This window comes from Pinus tabuliformis, chromosome 9 (assembly GCF_031772625.1).
Source record: "Pinus tabuliformis cultivar Carrire ecotype Pingquan chromosome 9, CPIR1, whole genome shotgun sequence".
In the NCBI taxonomy this organism is placed as follows: domain Eukaryota; kingdom Viridiplantae; phylum Streptophyta; class Pinopsida; order Pinales; family Pinaceae; genus Pinus; species Pinus tabuliformis.
Genome location: NC_142307.1, coordinates 1,162,509,728 through 1,162,532,786, shown reverse-complemented (window position 1 = coordinate 1,162,532,786; position 23,059 = coordinate 1,162,509,728). Strand labels below are relative to the sequence as shown.

Sequence of the window (23,059 nt, the reverse complement as noted above, 5' to 3'; positions counted from 1 at the left end):
CTACTAAGGGCATTTTAAACATTTAAATGTAAAAAATTTATAGAACATAATGCAGAATAGGATAACCCCTTGTCAAAAATTTGAATTGATATGAACCAATTTTTCCAAAATGTGATCATGGGCAATTTATAGTTTAAGGTGACATCTTTTTCTTAGCAAGTTATTTTTGACTCTGCTGTCGAACTCTTCCTAGTCATGTTCATCCTCCACTCTTCTTTTGGAGGCTTGCGACCCAATCAAATTTAGCCTTATTTAAAATGTGGATTTTGCTTGCTTTAATACGATGTGTTATTTTCTCCGACTTAGTTCTCCACCAAATAGTGTAAAAATATACAATGCCCGATCATTTCTACCAACCCATTTGCTAAAGGGCAGCATCCACAACCAAACCATAAAAAATGAACTCGACCACCTTATATATCAGCAAATTCTAAGCCTTCTTGTGTGGAAAGATGAATACAAACAATATTTTTAATGATGTTATTCAATACATGTGAACATAAAAAAATAAAAACTTTCTGAGATTTCAATTTCTATCATTTTGAAAGTCATTTTGCATGCAAAATTAGGAAAACTATCAAACAAAAGAAGCAAACTGTTGAAATGTTCTACTTTTAAACAAGGTTGAACATAACAGCAAGGAAGGCAGAGCTTTCCATTGCATGGATTGTTATCTCATATACACCACCTTAAATATATGAACCACTTTGACTCAACTTTTTATATAATCAATTAACCAACAAGTCATAAACTCAGAAGGACGTGATTAAAAACTTGAAGCTAAACTCATAATTCAATGGTAGAAATGGGCCTCGAACACTTTAAAGACATATTTCATGTTAAAATATGATTTAACAAAGACTCTGAATGTGATCTAGATGTCTTTAGTAGCACGATCGCTCCTCAACAAATGTTCTATCTTTGGTTTGACTTCTTTGTTGGAGCACAATGCTGCAAAAAGATCATGTGCAATACCCCTAATGTCCAGATCACTTGACCTGCAAAACAAGAGGTTGAAAGCCATCATTCATGATTACCTCAATGGTTTATCAAAAACATAGGGACCAGGCCATACGAATAAGTGCATGTAACTCCCACATGCCATGAGAGGGATGTTCTTACTTCATAAGATGCAAAAGTGTACCAATAGCCCTATCTGTTTCTGCAAGCTGCTCTTGTGCTTCTTGACTACATGTACACAAAACCGAGTAAGACTTCATTTAGAAATACAGAACCATGGTTCAAAACCTCTACACTTACTCCATCTGTTGAATACCTTGATCCACATAGCATGCCAAGGCCTAGCAACACCCTAACACATATTTCTGAAGAGTCTGTCCTCAACTTTGCTGCCAGTCTCGAAACAGCACCCTGAAAACATATAAAATGAAGATATGCAATTCTCATACATATGTCTACTCGAACAGTTAAAAGTAAGATATGCAATTCTCATACATATGTCTACTCCGAAAACAAAACAGGAGCACAACGAAGACTGATTAGCAAAAACATAGCTGTAAAGATGTGAGATAAACCGATAGAATATTCAATTAAATACATTCAGAAAATATGCTTTATGTTTAAAATGCACACCTAAGAAAAACAAGCAAGCAGCAGTCCATTTTATTAGGCAAAAAGGAATTTCTACCATTATTTGAGATATTAGGCAACACACATCATCATTGTTTGGTGCATGTGTGCCTCCTTAAGTAAAAGTATCGTATTGCTATTGTATTGCACGTACAAGAGTTTGGTTTTACTTTTATAGTAACATACAATTTGGGAAACATTTTGTCAACATGCAGGGTACAAACAAGCTAGGTGAGTTATTGCATGCAAGCATGAATTGTCATCAGAATGTAAGCAATTAATCTGTGCAATAATTTTATAGACTCCACAAAAACCTTGGCTATTTAAAATACTGTTTAATGGTTTAAACATGGTTCTCACACTTTCTACCAACAAAAACAAATAACCATAAAATTGTGAATAAAAGAGAACAACATGGATGCTTGAAGAATTAAACTCCTCAGTAGACATTAAACTGGAAATTTGTATCCCAACCTCCATTGTATAGTCACTAATTAGATGATATATAAGACTTGTCAATATTGAGATGTTTAGAGGCATTCTCTGAGCGCAGTGATCTAGATTTACTGGTATATCCATATGAACATTGCTTTTAACCAGAAGGGGTACACTCATAACACTCTCCTACATTGCTTTTATGAAGGTGACTTCAAAGAACAATTAGTTTCTGCTATACAGTGTTGAAATTCTCAGCTCTCCAAGGCCAAAGTTTAGGCATAATTAGATAGACTGATTAACATTAATTTTGATGAAATATAGCCAGAGTTTTGTTCAAAATCCAAAGAGTTGATATTGTGATGGTTCTGTGTAGTTGAAAAATACTAATAAACGGTGTCATGTCTGCTGTAAAGGTCCACAATTTACAACAGTGTGGCAACCACACGACAATTGGAAAAGAACACAAGGATAAAAGCTTTACAGAAACAAATACTGCAATATGAAGGTCTGAAGGGGACCACAATATTGACACAAGGTCTTCAAAATACTAAGGGGGGTGAATCAATATTTCTTAGCAATTAACACTTTTTAATCTTTTTCAGAGCATTAGTCAATCTTCAGTTATTATTATTGTTCATCTTCAGATGATCATAAAAATAATCAATAGTAGACAACACCATACAAAAATGCAGAAAGATAAAACAAAGGGCACAAAGAATTTTAGGTCGAAAACCCCCTCGAGTCAAAAACCACTGAATGCTTCTTTAGTTCCGAAAGAGGATTTGTTCTAACAGGGCTACGTGTCCGATTCGACCACTGAATGCTTCTTTAGTTCCGAAAGAGGATTTGTTCTAACAGGGCTACGTGTCCGAATCTGTCGAATCGGACACGATTCGACCTAAATCATGTCCGGAAATCGGGACCTGTCGTGTCTGATTGGGACACGATCGAACCCGGATCATGTCCCGATCAAACACATCATGTCCCAATTTGTGAAAATTCTATCACTGCAGCAATTGATTTACTTTTCCTACTTATTCCTCAATAAGTTATTTATGAAATTACTTCAGTAAACATTAAAATAAATATTGCTGCAGATATCACACCATAATACAGAAACAAACATATGCACAAGAATCAACACATTGACATAGATATTTTGGACCACAGTCCCCAGAAAAACCCAATGTGGGAAAACCGGTGCAGAAAGAGAGGATTTTATTATTATGCAGGAGAAATATCTGAATACAAATCTAGGATGCTCATCTAGCAATCCTTTAAAGAGAAAATATTGGCAGAAAATCTGAGTGAGTTTTACCTCACTTCACTCGGCAGAATTCCGGCTGATCCGGCACAAGACTGGCTAACCCCGCCTATTTCTGTGTCACCTCTTCTGCCCTCTACGTCAGCTTTCCGGCAATTCCGGTTGTTCTCGGCAGTTCCGGCTTCTACTCTCTGCGTCAGCTTTTCCAGCAGTTTCGACAGTTCCGACTTTTGCCCTCTACGTCAACTTTCTCGGCTGTTCCGACAGTTCCTCGCAATTCCGACTATTCTTGGCAGTTCCGGCGTCTGCCCTTGCGTCAGCTTTCTCAACAATTCCAACTTCTGCCCTCTTGACTGCTCCCCAGACCATTGGTTCAATTTCTCAGCTAACCCCGCTCCAGAAATTGAACTGACTGGTCTCCCTCAGTATGTTCTCCAAGTGACCCTCAAGCCTCCTCTTATACTTTTCTCGTTGACAAATCAACAGCCAAGATTAAGTTCCTAATCAATGACTAAGATTAGATCTAGTTTGATCTATGACTTTTGGACCATTCTAACACAGTTTTATATTAATACACATTAATATTTTATTTTCCCTAAGTTTAGACTTAGGGACTCCATTAATTATTTTAATATCTCCCAAACTGTTTAGAATCTGCCCAAGCCAATTCTGGGTATTGGAGATCTCATGTGCCTTAGCCTCTCCACCAATTTTCATGGCTAGAGCACATTCGATGCTACCCAAAATCAACACTCCTTAGCGATGATTGTTCTCTAGTAATACTCCTCACTGAGTATCACCGTCATCATCCGGCATCGGTCCCTGTGCCGATGCTAGGCCTGCTGCCCATCATCTGCACTGCTGCATCCTGTACTGCTGCCCATGGCTCTGCTACTACCACTGTTGCATCTGTACAACAACTCCCTCTACATCCGTGCTGCTACTAGTCCTTTCTCCCAACAATGCATCCACACTGCAACTCCCTCTGCATCTTTGCAGTTATCACTCCCATTTGTGCTACTGAAACGGGTTCTTTACCATCCCCATATTTTCCCTGAAGCAGTGAAATTTTTTCCTTCCAAGGGCCTTGGTGAGGATATCTGCCACCTATTCTCTTGTAGGAGTGTAGCTCAACTATACATCTCCTCGTTGGACACAGTCCCTGACAAAATGACACTGGATATCAATATGCTTTGACCTATCATGAAACACTGGATTCTTAGAGAGCTTGATGCAACTCTGATTATCACACATGATCCTGGTCGCCTCCATATTCTTTTTTATTAGGTTCACAAGCAGTTTTCTAAGCCATATAGCCTCACACAAAGCTGTGCTTGCCGCCATATATTCTGCCTCAGATGAGCTCAAAGCCACGGACTTCTGTTTCCTACTGCACCAGGAGGTCATTCCTAATCCAATGTTGAAACAATACCTAGAGGTACTTTTCCGATCCACTGAACTTCTTGCCCAATCTGCATTAGTAAATCCACTCAATCTGATATCCTTACTCATGGTGTACAAGAGTCCATAATCGACTGTTCCCTGTAAATACCTAAGAACATGTTTGGCTGCTGCCCAGTGCACCCTCTTCGGTTCCACCATGAACTGACCGAGGGTGTTGACAAAGTAGCAAATGTCTAGCCTGGTATTGACCAAATACATCAGGGACCGTATGAGCTGCCTATATAGGGTGGGATCGACATCCTTGTCTTCTGATGCATCGATCTTCTTCTAGTTGGTGATCATTGGCGTAGCCATCCCGAATCTTTTCAGGATTTCTGTAGCATACCTCCCTTGCCCAAGGAAGGTTTCTCCCTTCTGCTGCCAAACTTCCAACCCTAGGAAGTAGTGCATTTGTCCCAAATCCTTCATACCGAATTCTGTGGCTAGATCCTTCTTGCAGTCCCCAATGAGTTTGGATGATCCAGTCAGAAAGAGATCATCCACATACAATACTAAGATTAGTGGCTCGTTCTCTACAACCAGATAGCAGAGATTTGGATCCACGTCACTCTTGACAAACCCCATCTTCTGCAAGTAGCCATCTATTCGACCATACCATGCTCTTGGTGCCTGTTTCAGCCCATACAAGGCTTTCTTCAATCTACATACATGAGACTTCTTCTCATGAGTTTCAAAGCCCTCTCGTTGTTCAATGTATACCTCCTCTTCTATTACCCCATTCAGAAATGTCATTTTGACATCCATCTGATGGATCTCCCATTCCATCTGGGCTGCAAGAGATATCACGGTCCTAATAGATGTATACCTAGCTACCGGGGCGAAGGTCTCTTCATAGTCAATCCCTTCCTTTTGAGCATACCCCTTAGCCACAAACTTGGCCTTGTATTTCTCAAAACTGTCGTCTGCAGCGTATTTGATCTTGTAGATCCATCTTGAACCTACCACTGATCTGTCACGAGGTCTTGGCACAACCTCCCAAACATCATTTACCATTATGGATTTGTATTCCTCTATCATCGCATCTAGCCAAACCTAATGTTGCGCTGCCTCCTTGAAACTGGCAGGCTCTCCATCCTAAGCTACTAATGCCTGATATCTATCTGGTTGTTTTCACTTCCTCTTACTGTTTCTTGACGCACCGATGAAGTCCTCTGCATCTCGCAGAATCTGACGAAGTTCCCTGCTAGTTCTTCCTCTGCCAACAGATGCTTTTGTTCGCTCCTCCTCCTCATCCTGAAAATCTTCCTGTCTTAAGGAAGAATTCTTTACTTCTGTTGGTTGAAGAGGCTTAACCAACGGCTCCTCTTTCGACTGCTCCTTGGAAGGCATCTCGCGAGATCTTTTAAAAGCCCTGTCCTCCATGAACTTTACATCTCGTCGTACTACTACCTTCCTGCTCCCTGGAAGATAGATTCTGTATGCCTTAGCGTTCTCACTATATCCTACCAGATATCATTTTTCCGCAATCTGATCCAGCTTCTTCCTCTTTTCTTCGAGTATACGGCAATATGCTAGACTCCCAAATATCCTGAAATGACTAACTTCAGGTGTCTTCCCTGTGAAGACTTTCTCTAAAGTAATCTTGCCCACTGCCTGATGAGGAGTCCTGTTCTGAACATAGACTGTTGTGTTGCATGCTTCTGCCCACAGGAATTTTGGCATATCCTGATCATACATCATGGCCCTAGCTGCTTCTACAATAGTCATATTCTTTCTTTCTGCTACCCCATTCTGCTCTGGATTATATAGAGTTGTCCACTCTCTTCTGATGCCCTCCTTAGCGCAAAAATCTGTGAAGTCCTTATCGACATACTCTCCACCATTATCTGAGCGCAAAACTTTTATTTTCTTCCTAGTCAGATTCTCCACTAGAGCCTTGAACTCCTTAAATCGACAAAAAACCTCATCCTTGGTTTTCAGAAAATAAATCCAATTTTTCCTTTAGTGGTCATCAATGAAGGTAAGGAAATACTCGACACCACTGAGAGCTTGGACAGACATAGGTCTGCAGATATCTGAGTGTATCAATCCTAGTACACTCTTGGCCCTGTGTTTGCTCCTAGGAAATGTTGCCTTGGCATACTTTCCTAAAGCGCATCCCCTGCATACATCATCTCGTTCTGTACTCAGATCCGAAACTCCTGTTACAGTGCTCCTGAGAATTCTCAGAGCTCCATGGTGCAAGTGACCCATTCTTCTGTGCCATAGTTCATTCAAGTCCTTGTCTCCATGATTGCCTATTAGTACCATTGGTGATTCTAATTGTAATCTATACAACCTATTACTTTTGATCCCGATCTGCACTTTCTTTTTCCAGCTTGGGTGATTGACGTATACCTTCTCCTTGATGAAGTAGACGTCATAGTTGCCTTGAAGTTGCGACACAAAAAGTAAGTTCATCCCCAATCCTGGCACATGCAGCACATTTGCAGCACGGAACCGTTCTCCCGATTCTGTTTGAAAAACTATGGTACCCTTCCCTACTGGAGTACACTTTGCCTTGTTCCCCATGGTGATATGAAAGTTCATCTTCTCTTATTGATATTCTAAGAAACATTCTCTGATTCCCGTCATATGCCACGAAGCTCCACTGTCTATATACCACACTTTTGATGATGTAGAACTAGTCATACAAGCCACTTCTTCTTCCAGCCTGGAAGCCAACATAGAGATATCGAAGTCTCTTTCTCTTGTGCAATCTTCTAAAAATCTGTGTGAGTCCCCTGATGTGGATGTCTCTGCATCGTGGTCTCGACCCATAACTGATTTTCTCTTCCTGTCTCTGATTACTTGCTCTGATACCATGTGAAAATTCTATCACTACAGCAACTGATTTCCTTTTCCTACCTATTCCTCAATAAGTTATTTATGAAATTACTTCAGTAAACATTAAAATAAATATTGTTGCAGATATCACACCGTAATACAGAAACAAACATATGCACAAGAATCAACACATTGGCACAGATATTTTGGACAACAGTCCCTAAAAAAACCCAATGTGGGAAAAACAGTGCAGCAAGGGAGGATTTTATTATTATGCAGGAGAAATATCTGAATACAAATCTAGGATGTTCATCTAGCAATCCTTTACAGAGAAATACTGGCGGAAAATCTGAGTGAGTTTTGCCTCACTTCACCCAGCAGAATTCCAGGAGAATTCCGGCACAAGACTGGCTAACCCCAGTTATTTCTGCGTCACCTCTTTTGCCCTCTGCGTCAACTTTCCCAGTAGTTCCGATAGTTCTCGGCAATTCCCGGCAGTTCTAGCAGTTCCCGGCTGTTCCCGGCAGTTCCGGCTTCTGCCCTCTTGACTGCTCACCAGACCACTAGTTCAATTTCTTAGCTAACCCCGCTCCAGAAATTGAACTGACTGGTCTCCCTCAGTATGTTCTCCAAGCGACCCTCAAGCCTCCCCTCTTATACTTTTCTCGTTGACAAATCAATGGCCGAAACTAAGTCCCTAATCAACGGCTAAGATTAGATCTGGCTTGATCCATGACTTTTGGACCATTCTAACACAGTTTTATATTAATACACATTAATATTTTATTTTCCCTAAGTTTAGACTTAGGGACTCCATTAATTATTTTAATATCTCCCAAACTATTTAGAATTTGTCCAAACCCTTTCTGGGTATTGGAGATCACATGTGCCTTCGCCTCTCCACCAATTTTCACAGCTAGAGCACATCCGATGCTACCCCAAATCAACATGATTCCCGCACACGAATCCGGCAAAATGAGACCCGTGCAGCCATAAAAGGGCGGAAATCCCTTTCCTTTGCATCATTTTCACTCATTTCTTTTGCAATAGGTGGGTTGTGGGTTTGTTGTGAGGAGTTTGGAGCAAGGAGCAAAGGGTTTGGAGCGTTTTCAAGAAAATTCAAGCAACAGGTAAGTGCATTTCCTCTCTATTTTTTTGCAGTTGTATTACAGCAATTTGTATATGCATTTCTTTTACAAATTTGTGCATGTTTTGTTTATCTTTTTACAGTATTCATGGCTCAATCAAGGGCAGCAGGTAAGGGGAAAATGAAGGGGAAGAATGTCCCCATTGGAGATGCCCCTCCCCCAATTTCATCAGAGTCTGCTGCAAGTATTCCCTCTATTGCAAGTAATGTTGAGGGAAGATTTCCTCCTAAAGGTAACATTGAGAAATATCCCATGTGGAAATATGTCACAAGAAAGGATGGGCCATGCAACAAGGTGAAGGGAGGAGGCAATGTGAATTGGAGATGCAACTTTTGCCACAGTACTTTCACAAGCACATATTACCTTGTGAAAGGCCATTTGATGGCTTTACTAGGTTGTGGAGTTGGAGCTTCTACAAAAGTTCCTTTACAAAAGAGGAAAGAAATGGAAAGATAGTTCACTATTGGTATGGAAAAGGTGGCTGCAAAATAAATAAAAAACCAAGAATGATGACCCCCTTCCATTTTTGAGGAAAGGCAACAACAAATTCCCATTTTAGAGTTCTAGTGGGGGACAAGCAGCAAAAAGAAAGGCAATTTCACTTGGTCCAATGGACAAGATTTTTCAAAAGGAGAAATGGGAAGAGCTTGATCTCACCATTGCCTTTTTTTTCTATCAAAACTTCATATCCTTTAATGTTGCACGCTCACCTCTATTTATTGAGATGTGACGAGCTCTAGCTCAAGGGACTCCATCATGGTCTATGCCTCCTGGTTCAGAGAAACTTAGAACCACATTGTTGACGAAGGCAAAAAAAGAGGTGCAAAAAATGCTTGAGCCTATTAAAGTATCATGGCCAACATCTGGGGTTAGCATTGTTTCTGATGGATGGACAGATCCAACACGGCACCCACTCATCAACTTCATGGTGTCTTCCTTGAATGGTCCAGTTGTCTTGAAAGTAGTGGATACACTTGGAGAATATAAGGATGCACAATATATGGGTGAGTTGTTTATTAAAGTTATTGAAGATGTAGGTATTGATTCTTGTGTGCAAATCATTACAGATAATGCACCTGTTTGCAAGGCTACTGGCATGGTTGTGGAAGCTAAATATCCACAAGTGTTTTGGACACCTTGCATTGTCCATTCATTGAATTTAGCACTGAAATCCATTGCTTCTGATGTGCTTTGGATTGGTAACATTATTGAGGATGCACGACATATCTCTAACTTTGTACAAAACCATACAAATGCCCTCACTATCTACGAGAACACCAATCTATCATTGTTGAAGATTGCGGATACACGGTTTGCCTCTTCATTCATCATGTTGAAGAGGTTGAGGGAGGTCAAGACCACTCTTGGGGCCATGGTTATTTCAGAGTTTTGGTCTTTTTGGAGAACGATAGATCAAGTAGCCTCTAAAAGAGTGAAGGACACAATGCTAGATGATGCTTGTTGGGAGAGGGTAGATCTAGTTACTTAGATCATAGACCCTATCATTTCTTTGCTTCGATTTGCAGATACAGACCAACCCATCCTAGGAGAGGTTTATGAGAGATGGGATTCCATGATTGAGTTGGTGAGGAGCATTATTCTACAGAGTGAGTGCCCCGAGTATGAGACATCACTAGAGGCCTTCTATGGTACTATACAGGATATTCTTGTCAGCAGAAGGGACAAGATTGCACACCTTTACATTGTTTGGCTCACTCATTGAACCCAAAATACTACAACCATGAGTGGCTGAATGGTGGACCTTCCCGCAGATTCCCTCACATGGATGGTGAAATCTCACAAGGGAGGAAAGATGCATTCAGGCGGGTTTTTCAGGATAGATCATCGCTTGATGAGGTGGAGGATGCCTTTGCAGAGTTTTCCACTGGCACTGGTCGATTTGCAGGATATGATGTGATTAGAGATAGGGTAGCTAAGAAGCCCTACTCTTGGTTGGCAAATCATGGGGCAACTAGCCCTCCTCTACAACAGCTAGCCATGAGGCTCCTCTCTCAAGTGACTTCATCCTCTTGTTGCAAGAGGAATTGGAGCACATATGGGAATTTATATAGTGTTAGGAAGAGCAGGCTTGAGTAGTCAAAGGCAGAGACAATGGTGTATGTGCACACCAACCTTTGTCTTATTTACAGGCAAAGGGAAGAGTGGTTGAAGGGAAAGACAAAGATGTGGGATGTCTTTCCTGATGATATGGCTCTGGACAACAATGTTGAGTTGGCATTGGCCAACATGGATCTCAATGACCTAGTGCTAGAGCCTGTTAGATTTAATGATGGTGATACTGTAGAGCGGTCATCCTCCACACCAACAGATGCAAAGGCAACTTTGGATAGAGGGGAGGAGGATGCAGCAGAGGAGAGTAGTGGCGACCATGATGATGAGGACAGTGATGTTGATTTTGATGATGACTATGAGGATTGGTGACTCATGAGTCATGAGCTACCTACTGCCTTGAGGCTTGTATACTTGTAGTTGTTTTGTATTTTCTATTTCTATTTGCCATTGGCATTACACTACCTATGTAACACATTTTGATTTTGATGACTTAATGAGAAAACTACAGCTGTCAGTGTCTTTATCTTACTATCTTGTCTTTCTCCTATTGGATCATTGATGAATTGAATATGTATTATGATTTATCATTTATGAATTTAGAATTTATGATTCATTGATTTATCATTTATGTGACATGTATTTGAATTTTGTATGAACTATGCATGCTATAATGTTACTAACTTACTTTGTAAACAGTAAAACTTACATCTAGATGAAGATCTATGTTTGAAATCAATGAATTTGTATCATTAATGAGAATTTGTGTAAGAAATATCTAATTTTTAATATATATATATATATATATATATAACGTATCCCAAAGTATCTTGTTCCGGGGGGTCAACGTGTCCGAATCTAACACTCGAATTTCTGTATCCGACGAATCCCAAATCCACATGTTAGGTTACTTGGATCTTTAGTAATTGTCTTCTCCATATTAAAAGAAAACTGATTACATCAAGATTTCAGCTACAACTGAGGGAGGCGTCAACCCCCTAATTCACAGGTTACAACCTGTAGGACGCTACTAGACCCTAATACCCTATTGCAACCAGAAGGACGCCCCAACACCCCGTAGATCAGGTCACAACCTGATGAGTGCCCCAACACTTTGTTTACCAGCTGCTGTCGGAAAGGATGCTTTGCTTCCCTATTAGTTTATCAGCCACAACTGAATGGATGCCACATCACCCTGTGCAAGCCACAACTTGCCCTAGCACCACCCTGCCACCTTGAAGTGTTCTCAAGCCACAACCTGAAAGTGACTCCAATCACCCAAAAGAGTCAGTAGATCACATTTCACAATTTTTAGACTGAATCCCCTATGCCCTGAATCAATATATGAATATAGTAAATAAGAGAATGTTTCTTTGCTCAAAATGAATATCTTGTCGCATCGTGTAGCTACACTACTAATCATAACCCTGCTCAATCTAACCACTACACTGTCCAACTACTGATCAATGCACAATGCTTATCCAACTTATCACTATCCAATTTGTACCAAACAAATCAACTTGCAATGCTCACTGTACTGCACTGCTCATGTAAGCATAAGCTTCATATGCTCATGAGATAATCAACGTATCATACTGCCTCGCTGTACAAAACTTCTCATGCTGCTACAAATAATGTTGCAACCATCTAGCACTGCTATAAGACAACGGCACAAACCAAGGTGCCTCAGGTCATCCCGATGACCTGCAATCAGTGCTTTCAAAATTGGCCCAAGAAGGGCTACCAACATATGTGTAAACACTACTGCTCAGATAGTCAATGCCCTAGAGCCATCATCACCCACTGTAGTGACAATATCACTGTCCAATGAGGCTGTCATAAACCAACTACAATACTATTACATCAATGCATCACATCAACTAGGCATGCTACAACATGCTTGACCAGACCCAATACTACCAGTTTACTAAGTCAAGGTCAAGGCTAATTGTCAACTCAATGTGTTAAGTCAAAGTCAAAACAATTGTCAACTGTAAGTGTAAACTCATTGTTCCAATATATGAGTCAAGTCAATAGGTCATGTCAAAGTCATGTAATTGTCTCACTAATATGTCAAGTCAAAGTCAAGATATTATATCAATGTCAATGTGTCACTTGTTGTCCCATATATCAGGTTCATGTGTCATTATACCTTTGCTGTTTTTTGAAGGATTAGTGCCTTGTCCTTTGGGAGAGATGGAGTCATGGAGAATTTATAGTTTGGAATAGATTCACCTAGTCAAGGAGGCCTCATAAACAATTTTGCATGGCATTTAGGGCATGAGAGAAGAAAACTCAAGGTCTTTACACTTTAATTTGCAATATTTGATGACTTATCAAGATAAATCTTGACACAAAATATCTCTAGGAACATTCGCTCATTCATACATGGCCATTGACATGATGCAACGCTATAAAAGATCAAATTTCCACAATTTCGCATAAGAAAAGCAGTGAATTTCCGCCTAGTATAGCAAAATTCCCAACAACATGCATGTGACAAAAGTAAATAACAAGAATAACATTAAAATAGCACTTACATGTAAGAAAGAGTATATCCAATCATCAACATATGCCAATAGGGAAGCTCCAAGGCAAAATGAAAGAGATCCAAACATCAAAATTCATCCAAACTCGTGCTCCAAGAAGGATAGCGAAAATCTCACAATAGAAGATAACTCAATCCAAGTGATGATGATGAAAATGAATCATCTCACTTCTATTTATACACTTTCTAATGAATACGATTTAGCTAAATTGGTCTAATTGAGCTCTTAAAATAAAATAATGTGCATGATAACAATACTTTTGGTGACAAACCCACCAAATAGCTCAATAACATAATAAGAAGCTTCTCAAGAGGGTCGAATGATGAACAAAGTGAGTCTTTGGGTCTTTGAGGAGGCCTAATGAAGTCCAAGGGGTGTCTTTATGTAGAAATGGACTCCAAACATAGTGGACAAAGGGTTGGCCCCTTGTTTTCCAAGCAAGAACCTATAGTGCTCCCAAGTGGGTGTGCAGGCATAAAAGATATCCTCATGGGTCTCCAAATGGATTGAAGATGCCTGTAAACCATTTGCAAGGGCTAGAATGATTACATAAGCCCTCCCTTTGTAGTGGTAGAGATACTCTGGACCTTAGAACATCTCCCAAGTGTATGGTGCAAGTGTGGAGCCGACTAGGCATGGTGAACCAGGTGCATCATCCTCATCCAAAATGTGGAATACGAGAAATCCATGAGCGCTATCAGGGATCCATGAAGTAATCTCTACTATGTTGGAGGCTCAGGGCTCTCAACGCTCACCCTACAAGTGCCAATGTGGCCCTTTAGAGGGCTAGGACCCCGTATAGGGAGGAAAAGTCCCAAATAGAGATCCATTTGCAATCTTGCATAAGATCCAATGCGGCCCCTTGCCCTCCAATATAAAAAATCATTAGAATAATCAAGTAAAAGAGCTTACAAGTCATGGAATGAATGGGGCATTTCATGGTGGCATGCCCTTCCATATCGTGGGCTTTGGCATGTACAAGTGTCTCCAACCTCAATAGGGGGTTAACCAATGACCCTATTAGGTGGTTTCAACTTCTAAAGGGGGTTACATGTCCATGGTACATCCCTCAAATGGTGGGTGGCAATGATATGATCATGGAGTGGAGTGGGGATCAAGGGAAATCATCCAAACCACATGTCATGGTTCATGGGTAGCTACAATAAGGGAAGCCCACACTTGGGTATGTGAGTGTAGGAGGGAGCAAATTGTGGTACATGAGTTACCCCGACCTTTGTTTTTCCACCCTTCATATGCCTTTTGCCTTTTATTGATTTTTCTTCACAATTTCTTGGGGCTCCAAGGGATGAGAGCATGATGTGTAATATGTAGCATTAATGGATGTTCCCATATGGGTCATTGATTTTCACTATCCTTCTTGGAGGACGAGTTTGGATGAATTTTGATGTTTGGAACTCTTTCATTTTGCCTTGGAGCTTCCCTATTGGCATATGTCGATGATTGGATATACTCTTTCTTACATGTAAGTGCTATTTTAATGTTATTCTTGTTATTTACTTTTGTCACATGCATGTTGTTGGGAATTTTGCTATACTAGGCCGAAATTTACTGCTTTTCTTATGCGAAATTGTGGAAATTTGATTTTTTATAGCGTTGCATCATGTCAATGGCCATGTATGAATGAGTGAATGTTCCTAGAGATATTTTGTGTCAAAATTTATCTTGATAAGTCATCAAATATTGCAAATCAAAGTGTAAAGACCTTGAGTTTACTTCTCTTATGCCCTAAATGCCATGCGAAATTGTTTATGAGGCCTCCTTGACTAGGTGAATCTATTCCAAACTATAAATTCTCCACGACTCCATCTCTCCCAAAGGACAAGGCACTAATCCTCCATCTCTCACCTTTTTTCTCTAGGCCTAGCCTCCCAAGGTCAGCTAGGGCATCAATTTTCTCATGATTCATCCATCAAAAAGCTTCGATCTCTTACTCACACCTGCGCTAGTGTGTCTCCTAGGTGCCCTCTAAATTTCATGAGATTTTGACGGTGGGATCTTGAGATACTTCAAGCCCTAGCTCTCAGATCGATTTTTGCTTCTGGTTTATTTTGGCAAGTGACCTCATTGGGATCATCGCATCAAAATCAAAGAAAATTTTTCCTTTGATCCCCTTATCCTCAATTAGGCCAAGCACCCTTGATTAATCAATTCCATCCCCTTGGTCTCGTGTGGTCCCGCTTCTTATCAAAGCTAATCCTTCAAAGACCATTTAGAGACCAAGTTTCCACAAGGATTTTAAGGTCTAGAAATCTCCTTTGCAAGTCATACCTTCAAACGCTAGCCCCTAAAATCCTCATAGCCCTTCCTAGAGAGCCTTTTACCTTGCTTCGCAAGCAAGCACGCTGCATATCCACGCCTCTCTTGTGAATAAGTTTTTGGGATCACCTTTCATCCTATCATTGATATATTCATTATAGCAATCCTTATTATATCGGGTCTCCTCCCATCAGTGAAAGTTCGTAAAGAGCAGGGAGCCTTAGTGTTGAGAAATCTAGGGCATAGCAATTAGGTGATTTATCTTCTTGTGATAACTACTTGTGAATGCTTTTTAATTCTTTAGATTAGGATCTTCTCTTTACTTAGATTATTATAGTATTCTTCTTCATCAAACAGCTACTAATGCATAAACAATAAAGAGACAAGAGACACAGAATGTAGGCGATCAGCCAGGGCCAAAACCTCTCCAACTTGAGAGGAAAACCCAAACAAATTCTTCTTCTTATAGAGACTTCAATTGACGAATACCAAGACCAAGACCCTTGACCTATTTACCTCTCCAAGACCAAGTCACAAGACTCCCTTGTTTAACTTCTTCTTCCTTGAGATAATGATAGTCAAACTTCTTCCTCCTCCCACTTCCCTCAGCTAACCTTCAGATTTCACTCCTTGGCTCAGATCTGCACTTTTCAGCCCTTCTTTAGAAGCCCTAGATTTGGTCCTTGAGAAACTTTGACCTTCAACCTTCTTTGCTTGAGATGGAGATTATCCTTCCTCAACTCGGCTTGAGGATTCACTTGATTCCTTCCCAAATCCGCCTTCTTAAGATGACTGTAGTACCTTGACCCTTTCTGCAATAGACAATACTGTAATCTCGCACATGTGGAAGAGTTTAGCCCTAAAACAAATCCAAATGAACTTCGGTTATCTTCCTCCTTCTTCGCTTGATAATAAGACTTCTCCTTTTGTGATCTTCGCACCTTTTCTCACTCAGATTGCCTTGACCGAAATTGTGTTCTCCAAATGAAAGTCGAGCTGCATATATATAGTGTTTTGTCCATCAAATAAGCTGACTTGTGCCACTGGTAAGCCGACTTGTCTTCCAAGGAGCATTTTTTTCTTCTTTTGAAGGCTGACATGAGGAGGAGCTTGTGACAAGGTCTTGGAGGGTTTATGAAATAATCAAATTAGCTTTTACAATGTGTAACATACCCAAATGGGTCTTGAAAACTTGACATTGACTCAATAGACATCATGACTTGATGACCAATCCTAATGGCTCTCAATGGGAGCTTCAATTACAAATAAAATTCCTTGATCAGGAAACCCATGATTCAAGCATTACAAAAATAAATTTATTTTTCTTCTTTACGTCAATTACATAAAATCATAATTACACGTCATTATGAATACCAAACCTAGTTACACTTTTCAACACTTAGCTGAGGTGACAGTGGGCTATCAGTCCATTGTTGCCCCTTGACCTAGTAGTGGCTCTACAGGATCCCCTCCTAGGACCCCTGCTAATTTGAGTGGTAACATTTTGGCGCAGTTGTCGGGGAGGAAACAAGTCTACCTCCCTTGTGAATCATTAAGGAATTGATTCATTAATGACAATTCAATATTCCTCTAGCGACTCCATTCATTTTCCAAGCCCCTAGTTTACTTGAAGGTGACAACATTCCTCCTCTAACTACGGTCGCGGCAAGAAGGGGAGAATGAACTCCATCACTTGTTAGAACCGCCCTTCTCAAAGGATTTGAAAAGGTCAGTGATCCTACCCCAAAGATGGCAACTGGTTCTAGCACTGACCCAAAACAAGACCAACCCAAAATGACCAAAAGTGAAAGGCATTTGGTTAGTGTCTTTGCCCCTTTGAAATTGAGTGATGACCCCAAACCTTTACCTGAGAAATACAATAACTGGCTGCCCAAGTTCAAAGGCGATGCTACCATAAGTGCCCGTGACTTTGTTGAAGAGTTCTATTGGAACATGTCTCCTAGGTTGATATTCGATGAGGATAGGCTCATGATGCTTTTTGCTTTGTCTCTTCAAGGACAAGCGAGGGAATGGTACCTTAGTCTTCCCCTAGCATGCATAGAAGACTCTGACCAATTTGAGGACATGTTCATGAGAAGATGGTCATGTAATGCACAAGGAACCTTCAACATTGAGAAGTTCTATCAAATAACTAGGGGAAGGGAAGACATCCGAGAATTCATCCAAAAATTTGATAAGGTAGTTAGGGATATCCCCGACCATTTGAAGCCCCCTGATGCTAACATTCTCGACAAATTCATCAAAGTTGTGGGTGGCCACCTAACTTATGCATTAAGGGACAAGAAACCTTCAACCTTGGCTGAGGCTAAAGAGATAGCAATGGAAGTTGAGGAAAACTTACGAATCTCCAAAATGGATGCTAATGACCACCCCAAGGCTAAAGCAGAGGTCAAGAAGGAAAAATCCAAAGATCAACACGAAGAAACCCTTCTGGTACTTCTCAAGAAAATGGAAAAGCTCAACAAAGAAATGAACTCACGAGATAGGCTCTACATGAACAAACTCACTGCCTTGGAAAGGGCCCAAAAATCTAGCTATATCCTAAAAGGAAAGCCTTTCCCTAAGAAACAAAATGAGGAAGACAAGCCAAGCTCATCGCAAGTTCCCAACACTTTGGCTCCAACTAATGCAGTTGAGCAAGATTCATCTTCTGAAGATGAGCAAAGTGATGAGGATGAGAGTGATGATGAAGAAGTTGATGAGCAGACTAACCTTGTAGAATCTGAAGCCTTCAACATTTTTCTAGGGGGTTCATATATTCACCCTCCCATTAGTGAGGTCACCATCAAAGAAGAAAAGGAAGAGCCAATCCTTAATGTTGATGATAGTGGAAGATTCAAAGGGGTCCAATATTCATGAAAGGACAACAATAAAGACCCCACAACCTCCAAGGAACCCAACAAAGACGACTCAATTCCCAAGCAGGTCCCTCCTAAAGAACCTCTCCCTAAAGATCCTTCGAAGAAAGCCAATCCCAAAAAGGATCCTCAAAAGAAAGAGACCATCAAGAAAAAGGATAAGGGCAAAGAGGTCAGACTTGACATTGATCTAGAGACTGCTATAGGGAAAATGATTGTGCCAGTTCCATTAAAGGAGATTGCAAAACTTCCCCGACAACAATGGAAAATCAAGAAATCCTTGGGCTTTGAAGAGGAAGAATTACCCGAAGACTTGCAAAACATTCACCTTCCCAACTTAAACCCAGGACATGAGCCATTCATGCTTACCTTAGCCATAAATGACCTTTTATTACATAATTGCATGTTAGATTCGGGGCTTCTACGAATATCATGCCACTAAAAGTCATGAAGCAATTGGGTCTTAACATCACTCAACAATATAAAAAGGTGTGTGGTTTTAACTCCAAGCCTGTAGAAGTAGAGGGCCTCATAAAAGATCTTAAGGTTTCTTTGGCTATGAACCCTAATATATCATTGCTTATGGACGTTGTGGTCATAGATATCCCTGATGTATGGGGGATGTTGCTATCAAGGAAGTGGGGAGCCACTGTTGGAGGTCATCTCCAAATGGACTTGTCATATGCCACTATCCCGCAATCTGATGGAACCCCCTTCATTCTTTATAGAGAGCCTACATACTCTACTCATGTGGTCAAGCCAGGACCAATCCCATACTACAAGAGACATGAGATTGAGAAGCCTTCTCCCATTCTCCCTTCACAAGAAGTCTGTATTCTCAAGCGACCAAATCACAAAGAAAACAAAAAGTGGAAGCCTAAAAGGGAATACAAGGTCGGGGATGTGGTCTTGGTAGATAAAAATCCAATGCCCGTCAAGATTCATGGGAAAGTTGGGGAGGATTATTACTACATTTCCAAACTCAACAACAAACTTTGGCCACAATTGGTCAAGTTAAGTCGTATCACCCCTTTCCTTGATACTTGACATTGTATTATATGCATGTTAGGGTAGGGTGCATTGCATGTTAATTTTCTCATTAGAACTAACATCATATGATATTTCTCATAGTAGATTAGTTGCATTTAAATTAAATTTGCATATTTTTACTTTCCTATTGATTTTTATGGCCTAATACTAAGCATGGGTGATCATAAGACACCGCAAAAACATGCTGCCCCGTGTGCTTGGTCTTTGATATGTGCAGGTAACAGGTCTATGGTACCAAGAGATTGTTGGTGTTCTCATGACCTCTCGTTCAAGTAGCTTCGTGCACTTTCCCGAGAGCTCATGTCCCAGTTGGAGCCAAATGTTACCCACCACCTATGGGTAGTGTATATAGGAGAAATTTTTTCTCCTATATGGTCCTCAGCAGCAAGCCATCAACCCCTTGCAGCCACCAGATAGCTCAATGTGCCATCGTCTTTGCCACTTGAGCCAACCATGTGGTCCCTCGACCACTTGTCATGAATGTATGTTTGAAGGCGGGCCTCTCGACCCCAAAGGTATGGCTTTTCATTGGTATAATTGAATAATTTTCCTTGTCATGGACACTTTTGAGCATGGATTGGTGGGGGAGTCAGTGTAAAGAGTGGGTTAGGTCTGTATTCTTCTCTCCATTGCCCGATTTCGTGGTTACCCTTGTATTCTAGTCACATGGGATCTCCTTTACTGACCGTTGGCTTTAGGGTTGGCACTACATGGGAAACCCTGATTTTGGTTGTGTGGTCCCGCTTCCCAATACCACCTACATCACTCCCCTTCCACTCATTTTAGCCCCATTCGTCTATTTTTCCATCTGGGTCCACATAGGGTTAGCCTCCCCCTCCCCTTGTCCACACCTTGGGTCGGACCTAGAATGATGCCCTAGAAGTTGATGCAACTATAAATAAAAGAAAAAGAATAGTTTGGCCACTCTCAACAGAAAATGTACCACAAAATGCAAAAGATGGTCGGGACATACAAATTTAGCACGTGGGCAAAAGCCAAACATGAGCTCTACCCCTTATCCATGGCTATCACCTTGGTTCCTATGGGACCTAGATGAGCCCCCTTTATCATTAAGGAACCCATGACTGTCCCAACCCCTGGTGGGCGATGAACTACCCCACCTTAAGGGGGTATCCACTGCTACATATTACACATCATGCTCTCATCCCCTGAAGCCCCGAGTAGTTGTGAAGAAAAATCAAAAAAAGGCAAAAGGCATACGAAGAAGGGTGGAAAAACAAAGGTCGAGGTAACTCATGTACCACAATTTTCTCCCTCCCACAATCACATACCCAAGTGTGGGCTTCCCTCATTGTAGCTACACATGAACCATGACATGTAGTCTGGATGATTTCCCCTGATCCCCACTCCGCTCCATTATTATATCATTGCCACCCATCATTTGAGGGACGTACCAAGGACATGTCACCTCCTTTAGAGGTTGAAACCACCTAATAGGGTCCTTGGTTAACCCCCTATTGAGCTTGGAGACACTTGTACATGCCAAAGCCCACTATGGAAGGGCATGCCACCATGAAATGCCCCATTAATTCCATGACTTGTAAGCCCTTTTACTTGATTATTCTAATGATTTTTTATATTGGAGGGCAAGGGGACGCATTGGATCTTATGTAGGATTACAACTAGATCTCCATTTGGGGATTGGTCTCGCTATACAGGGTCCTAGCCCTCTAGAGGGCCACATTGGCACTTGTAGAGTGAGCGTTGAGAGCCCTAAGCCTCCAACATAGCAGAAATTACTTCATGGATCCCCAGCAGTGCTCATGGATTGCTCATATTCCACCTTTTGGATGAGGATGCACCTGGTTCACCATGCCCGATAAGGTCCACACTTGCACCATACATTTGGCAGATGTTCCAGGGTCCAGAGGATCTCTCCCGTTGTAGAGGGAGGGCTTATGTAATCATTCTAGCCCTTGCAAATCGTTTACAGGCATCTTCGATCCATTTGGAGACCCATAAGGATGTCCTTTATGCCCTCACACCCACTTGGAAGCACTATAGGTTCTTGCTTGGAAAACAAGGGGCCAACCACTTGTCCACTATGTTTGGAGTCCATTTCTATATCATGGCACCCCTTGGACTTCATTAGGCCTCCTCAAAGGCCCAACGACTCACTTTGTTCATCATTCGACCCTCTTGAGAGGCTTCTTATTATGTTGTTGAGCTAGCTTGTCACCAAAAGTATTGTTATCATGCACATTATTTTATTTTAGGTGCTCAATTAGGCCAATTTAGCTAAGTCGAATTCATTAGAAAGTGTATAAATAGAAGTGAGATGATTCATTTTAATCATCATCACTTGGATTGGATCATCTTCTCTTGTGATATTTTCTATATCCTTCTTGGAGGACAAGTTTGGATGCATGGATGAATTTTGAGGTTTGGATCTCTTTCATTTTGTCTTGGAGATTCACTATTGGCATATGTTGATGATTGGATATACTCTTTCTTACATGTAAGTTCTCTTTTAATGCTATTCTTGTTATTTACCTTTGTCACATGAATGTTGCTAGGATTTTCACTATACCAGGCTGAAATTTACTGCGTTTCTTATGCGAAATTGTGGAAATTTGATCTTTTATAGAGTTGCATCATGTCATGGGCCATGTATGAACGAGTGAAGGTTTAGAGATATTTTGTGTCAAAATTTATCTTGATAAATCATCAAATATTGTAAATCGAAGTGTAAAGACCTTGAAGTTGCTTCTCTCATGCCCTAATGCCATGCGAAGTTGTTTTCGAGGCCTCCTTGACTAGGTGAATTTATTCCAAACTATAAATTCTCCATGACTCCATCTCTCCAAAAGGATAAGGCACTAATCCTCCATAGGTGATCACATTAAAAGCTTATTTCTCTCAACTTTTTTTTCTAGGCTGAGCCTCCATAAGTCACGTAAGGCATCAATTTTCTCATGATTCATCCATCAAAAACCTTCGATATCTTGCCCACTACTGCACTAGTGTCTCCTAGGTGCCCTCCAAATTTCATGAGATTTTGATGGTGGGATCTTGAGACACTTCAAGCCCTAGCTCCGAGATCAATTTTTGCCTCTGGTTTCCTTTGGCTAGTGACCTCATTGGAGTCATCGCATCAAAATCAAAGAAAATTTTTCTTTTGATCCCCTTCTCCTCCTCAATTAGGTCAAGCACCTTTGATTAATCAATTCCATCCCCTTGACCAAAATTTGAGTCCACTTGGTCTCGTGTGGTACCACTTCTTATCAAAGCTAACCCTTCAAAGACCATTTAGAAAACAAGTTTCCACAAGGATTTTAAGGTCTAGAAATCTCCTTTGCAAGTCATACCTTCAAACCCTAGCCCCTAAAATCCTTCTAGCCTTTCCTAGAGAGCCTTTCACCTTGCTTCCCAAGCAAGCAAGCCACATATCTAAGCCTCTCTTGTGAATAGGCTTTTGGGATCACCTTTCATCCCATCATTGATATATTCATTATATTGATCCTTATTATATCGGGTCTCGTCCCATCAGTGAAAGTCCGTAAAGAGCAAGGAGCCTTAGCCGAGCTCACAGTGGGCTATCGC

At 40.9% G+C, this 23,059-nt stretch overlaps 1 protein-coding gene across 3 annotated transcripts in view; it reads right to left on the bottom strand.

The window, feature by feature from the left end:
* Nucleotides 1-596: 596 nt before the first annotated feature.
* LOC149152731 (uncharacterized) overlaps nt 597-23,059 on the bottom strand; it is a 208,519-nt gene continuing 186,056 nt past the window's right edge. For 2 of the 3 annotated variants that reach the window (XM_089438717.1, XM_089438716.1), the window contains 3 exons: nt 1,277-1,371; nt 1,123-1,188; nt 597-998 (listed from right to left, as the gene is read on the bottom strand). In XM_089438717.1, coding sequence (XP_089294843.1) covers nt 875-998; nt 1,123-1,188; nt 1,277-1,371 — 285 coding nt within the window. In that variant the 3' untranslated portion in view covers nt 597-874. Of the gene's footprint in view, nt 999-1,122; nt 1,189-1,260; nt 1,372-23,059 lie in introns of all 3 variants that reach the window. The other variant, XM_089438718.1, reaches the window with a different exon arrangement.